Genomic DNA, 6,407 nt, shown 5'->3' on the forward strand with positions numbered 1-6,407 from the left:
TGGAGTAGTAAAAGAAATCATAAATTATAATTAGGACAAAAGAGATCCAATAATAATAGAGGTTGTGATGTAATAAAAGAGATCATAAAAATAATTAGAGTAAATGAAGGTAAAAAGATAAATTCAAGACGTAAACTTAAAAATAAGTTAATTTCTTTTTAAGTTATATAAATAAGTTATTTTATCAAATTAAATAATTAAATAATTTAAGTTATTAATTTGGTTTATTAAACTGATATAGCAGCTGTTCGTTTTGTCCATTAAGAACCGCCTAGCCCCTCACCAGCGAAGAAGACGGCATCACGGCAGACGGCTCATGGATCTTCGGTTTCGATTAACCTAGGTCTCAAACAGCTCCATCATCTCTCTCTTCCAACCTTTTGGTTATAGCAGATGAACTTGAGATTTTTTATTTTTTATTTGGGAAAATTTCGGAACCTTTTGAGTTAGGGTACTTTGTTTATGAAGTTTCTTCATGAAAATTTGTTGTTGGAATGATTTTTGGTGAAGTTCAAAACCTTGGCTTCGCAATTTTTTTTTTTTTTGGGGGTACTTGTTCTGTTTAGTGGTATCGGCTTGTGTGTGTGTGTGTGTGTGTGTTTTTTTTTTTTTTTTTTTTTTTTGTGAAAATTTATTAAAATTGATGATTTTTTGGTGCCCATTGAACTGTATTCTTATAGCATATGTCTTTCATTATGGAAATTGAAATTGGCTTTTGGTTCAAATGCAGGCTTGATTTCTATGGGTTTCTAATTTTCTCTGGATTATTTGTTCAAGCTGATGGATATACAAAAAATACATTAAGTTCTTATGGTCTAAATACATGTCATATAAGCTGTTATGTTATTTTTTATTTTTCTTTCCAGTGGGAATACATTACTACCTTTTCTCTGAGCTGGACAGTCTATTAAGGGATGTGGTCTTAGGAATTACAACTCTATTGGAGTCTTTAGCATATGCATGCGAATTATATATTCCAAAGCATTCATGTCATGATTGAATTTGTTAGTCATCCAGGTGACAGCTTCTATCATTTGCATGTCTTGATGACCTTGAAACTAGCTATCTCAAATAAAATTGAAACTTTTGACTCTTCTTTTAATTCAAAATGGGTGAGGACTAATACATAAGAAGGCTTGAAGGGACTCTTTTCAATTTCCAAGAAATCAGAATGTATGAAGATATTTTCTATAGTTTTATAATTCACTTCTTTAATCTTGCAAAATGTCATAAGTGCAAAAGAGTTGACATGGGTTATCAGTCCACTCTCTCCCATGTAGATATTGTTTGTTTAGGTCCAATAGGTTGTTGGTCCTTTAAAACACATCTACACAATTAAGAGAAACCCACAATATATATATATATATGTGTGTGTGTGTGTGTGTGTGTGTGTGTGTTATCACATTAACCCCTAATGCAAGCACAAAGCCCACTACATATATATTGTCATGAAATATATATATTCTTTCCATAATCGGTATGAGATATCACATTATAATGCAAAAACAAAGCCCAATGCATATATAGTGTCATGAAAGAACTTCTTTATGAGATATCACATTAACCCCTAATGCAAACACAAAGCCCACTGCATATATAGTGCCATGAACTTCTTCCCTTAACCAATGAATCGAGCCCCTTAATAGTAGAGTCTTGATGTGACATGATTTAGTATTATTCAATAATATGGTTGTTTATATTTTCATGCATAGCTGACTGTATTCACTTGCATCTTTATGAGCATTCATGCCCTTGTGAATTGCATTGTACATAGTTAAAGTCATTAGGAGGTGCATATAAGATGCAATCCATGTGGTCCTTGCAATCTGATAAATGGTTCACGGTTGGTTCATTGATTTGGGCAATCCGGTAGTACCCGTACTACAATACCTTCCAATTGGTAGGATGACTTGTCTTGGTAATTGGAATAAATTTTCGATGGTAAGTGTACTAATGTGTATGGTTATACATTACCTATCAAAAAAAAAAAGGTGTATGGTTATACATTGAATAGGACATATGGAGAAGCATGTCCAAATGGCTATTTGATTACATGCATTTTTCTAAGTTACTATGTTGTATGAGTTTTCAACCTTGAGAGGGTATTGCACTAATGTTTAGGTCATTAGTCACATTGTCTATACAGATAAGATGCTAAAGTGATCATATATTCCTTTTGGATTAGGTGGTTAGTGGTCTAGGCAGGTAGAAATTGATACTCATGATAGGGGCATCATGATGTTTCATGGGATCGAGATAGTATATCCCCTTGAGTGATTCTAAGCAAATATGATCAAGTAAAACTATGACCATAGTAATTCCAAATTAATCAAATTTGACATCTATCCTAATGGATAGAGAGATGTCAATTGATCATAGGATAGATCTGAAACTCAAGGGATTCAGAGGTAATCCTGAAAGATGTAAGTGAATACAATCAGCTATGCATGAAAAAATGAAAAACCATATTATTAATGAATAATATAAAGTCATGTTATATCAAGACTTTGCTTTTAAGGGCTCAATCCTAACAATAAGTGCATGTACTGTTGATGCATTAGCCCCTCTATAGCTGCTGGTCAAGTTTTGTTTTTGTGTTTTATTTTGTATGAATTATAATTTAAGTTGAATGGAAAAGTTTTGGGTGTTTGGGGCTCATTTCTTTTCGATGACCCAATTGGCAATCCCATGCTCTCTCATATAATGATTGATTCTTCTTCTTGGTTCTCTCAACTCAGTGCACTTAGTGTTTATTCACACATTTCCAATTGACTCAATGCTGATTGCGAGCTGCCCAATTCAGTGGTATTTTATTTAAAAAAAAAAATTATTTGGAGCTGATTTGAGTATTCAGTTAGCTGATGCAGTTGATCATGTCATAAACGAAAAGTAATTCAAAGCTAGTTGGACATGGCGTTGGCTGACTCAGTTGTTTCTTATTGAAGAAGCTTGATTCCCATTCTCATTTGAGATGAATCACAATGTCAAAATTTTAGTATAAGCCTATGTAGCCTTCATTTCTTTGGTTTTTGTAGTCTTTATTTATACCAAATTTGTTGAGATTTGTAATTTATATTTACATATGTTTTGGAAGTTTATTTAAATTAGTAGAGCTTATTTGGACATTTTAGCAATTTACTTGTTCCTTGTTCTTTCTTTCTTTCTCTTTTTTAAAGGTAGACTAAATGTTTGTAGTTCATTCCACCTGTCTTGAATTGATTTAACTGTTCAAAATAGTAAAAGAGAAACTAATTCATGTATTATTTGTTGTATAACAGTTAGAAGAAAGAAAAAAGCTTCAAACTTTTGTATGCTTTTGAATCTATTCTATAACCAATAAGATGAAGGAAGAAGAAGTGAATCGATGTCAGATTCAGGACTGGTACCCGAAATTTAAATCTGTATCCATTAAAACCCTGATTCATGAACTTCCAGAATCCTTTGTTGACTATCTTCGTGATGACCATGGGCCATTCCTTCTTCCTGTTTCCATCACAAATGAAGATGCTCTTCCCAATAGAATCCATAATCCTGAAGAGGAAGAAGACTATCAAGTATTGGAAGGCTCTGGAGATGAAGCAGAACAGCCTCCATCACCCCCTTCTTTCCCAGAACTTGAATTGAAGATTAAAGAATCAATTGAACTCCTTGGCGGTGCTGTCTTCCCTAAGTTGAATTGGAGTGCACCAAAGGACTCTGCTTGGATTAGCACAACTGGGACTCTCCGGTGCACCTCCTTCAGTGAGATTGCACTTTTGTTACGAGCATCTGATTCATTAATCCATGATTTGTGCCATGCATATGACTCATGTATTGATAAATCCTTGTCAAGACCTGCCAATTTCTACCTTGCCCTACGCAAATGGTATCCCTCCCTGCGACCAGAGATGGAATTCCGTTGTTTTGTACGGGATGGGCGTCTAGTTGGAATTTCCCAACGTGAGGTCACTGGATTTTATCCTGGTCTTCTTGAAAAGAAAAACGATCTTGAAGTGGTAATAAGGCAATTCTTTTTAGATAAAGTGAGTCCAAGTTTTGAATTAGCAAATTACACATTTGATGTTTATGTTAAAAAGGATGATCGGGTTAAGCTTGTGGATTTCAACCCTTGGGGTGCATTCACACTGCCATTGTTGTTCACATGGGAAGAGTTGGAGCAGAAGTGTGGGGAAGAGGAAGATGAGGATGTTGTGGAATTTAGAATTGTAGAGAGCCACTGTGCAGTTCGGCCCGGGTTGAAGACTGCTGTTCCCTATGATTACTTGGATGTTAGCCCTGGCAGTGGTTGGGATCAATTTTTGAGGAATGCTGACCAGGAGTTGCAGCGGCAGACCAGATCCCCAGAAGCAGGTGGTTAACATTTCAATTTGCAGGTTCGTATTGCAGTCCTCCCGCACCCCACTAAAACACAGTATTTTTATGTATTTTGTTTTTAGATGGTAGGTGAAACATTTGATATAGGTGTTTCATTTGTGATGTGCAAAATCTTATATTATGATATATTTTATGTTCAGCTCAACTTTGCTTATCCAGTTTTTTCTTATTACTGGTTTATTTAATGGGTGTTTCCTCTTGATCAACTTTAGCTCTCATTTTCGTTTTCCTTTGTTTATCTTTTTTCTTCTTGTTTCTATGATAGTAATGCTTCTAGGTGAACTTGTTTCTTAATTTCATAATAGATGGATAATAGGAAGTGTTTGATTTAGAATTTGAGGTTACTTTTCTAAAAGCACTGGATTTGAAGGAGGGATCTGTAAAGAAGTTTTTTGCCTACATTATATTTTGTATGCTTCTTTGAAAGTTTCAGATATTTTAAGTGATATTGCCTAAGCCAGTTAATACTTAAAATTGGAAACTGATCAAAATAAAAAAGAAATGCAAAAATGTGTGTGTTTGTGTTTACAAGGAGGGAGAACACCTAAAAGAGTTTTGAGAATGGGTTAAGAGGAAACTTTTAGCCAGAAAATTGTTGACTGTATTTTTTGAAGTTGCTCTCTCAGTGGGGTTCATGCCTCAGACATCAAGTGGGACATAGAGTATGAGGTATCCACCTTTGCACCTAAAGCTTTGTGTAAGCCTTATGGCTGAGTCTTAACTCTATTCTCCATGGATCTCAGCTTGGGGTGATTTCCAATACATTGCTCTGAATCAAAAAATATTATTCATAATGCTCAGGGATGTAAATAAGCTGAATATTTAATTGTTCAAACTTCGTACAATGAAATCTGGGTCAATCTAGTGCATTCTCAAATGCTAAGTTTTGCTTGTTTTAGCTGTTAAAGAAGTTGGTTGATTGGTTGAGCTAGAGTTGGTAATGAGTAACTTGGTCATTCATTGACCCCAGTTTTATCAAGTTTAGTCTATAAGTTGGTTCTTATTGAGGTGGATTGAAAGATGCTTTTCCTAGGTTAGAATTGACCATGATATTGGTCTCTATGTATAACTCTGACTAGTTTCATCCTGAAAAAGCTTTAAGCTTGTGTTCCATGGGGGAATTAATGCTAAGGTGGCTGAAGAATTGGATAACCATGCATATTCAATGGCCTTAGATTCATAACTCTTCTAATTAGGATAGGATACATGTCTTGTTTCTGATAAAAGGGAAACTATGGAACTTTTGTTTGGAAACATGGAGTTAAGAGCAAAACTTATGGAGTGGTAAGATGGGGCAGAAATTGGAACTTATGTTGAAATTTGGAAGTGGTAAGAAAGATTAAAACTTGTGGAAGATTTGGAGTTATCAATTTCATGTTGAAAATTTGGAGTGGTATGAAAAGTTCTTCAGTGGTGTTAATACAAATGTCAAGCCTTTCAATTGGGTATTTATTTTGTTTATTATTTTTTGGTAAGAATAATGTTTATTTATATTGTTTTAATTCTCTTGTAATATATGCTTGAATTACACTCAAGACTGTTCATTAATTTTAGAAGTTAGTGTGAGAAAATAGCTCAGGTTACATAAAAGATCAAAGTAAAATTTATGAAAGGGCTAACAAGTAGAAAACCAAACTAATAGTATTCCTTGCCATGCTTTTTAATAGGAAAGGCAAATATAAAACTACTTTTAGTGCTTCGAAGTTAGTCTTTTGGAAAGATGTTCTCTTTCTTGAAGAGCTTCGGTCTTCTCCTTCAGACGGCTTCTTCTTTCTGCATTAACATAAGTTTAGAAATCCCCATGGAAGAAGCTTCTCTCTGACCCTCTTAAAGACATAAAGACAACTGCTTCTATACCAAACCTGAACCCAGCCAGCCTGGTGAAGGGAAAGATTGTACTCTTGGTTAAGTGGTCTAGTGGAAAGTGATGGAGCATTTACCTTTATATTCCATGACTCAAAAATAGGTCAAGGCACTGTTTTGTATAAATGGAGCTTCTTTATTTTATTTTATTTTTATTTTTTACTTTTAGC

The 6,407-nt window shown here is 34.4% G+C and overlaps 1 protein-coding gene across 1 annotated transcript; it reads left to right on the forward strand.

The window, feature by feature from the left end:
- Positions 1-269: 269 nt before the first annotated feature.
- LOC117922949 (cell division cycle protein 123 homolog) lies at positions 270-4,580 on the forward strand. Its single transcript, XM_034841187.1, has 2 exons — positions 270-343; positions 3,279-4,580. Exon 2 carries the CDS (start codon positions 3,342-3,344, stop codon positions 4,356-4,358), a length of 1,017 nt encoding a protein of 338 aa, XP_034697078.1. The 5' UTR covers positions 270-343; positions 3,279-3,341; the 3' UTR covers positions 4,359-4,580.
- Positions 4,581-6,407: the final 1,827 nt, after the last annotated feature.

This window comes from Vitis riparia, chromosome 10, assembly GCF_004353265.1.
Source record: "Vitis riparia cultivar Riparia Gloire de Montpellier isolate 1030 chromosome 10, EGFV_Vit.rip_1.0, whole genome shotgun sequence".
NCBI classification, from domain to species: Eukaryota; Viridiplantae; Streptophyta; class Magnoliopsida; order Vitales; family Vitaceae; genus Vitis; species Vitis riparia.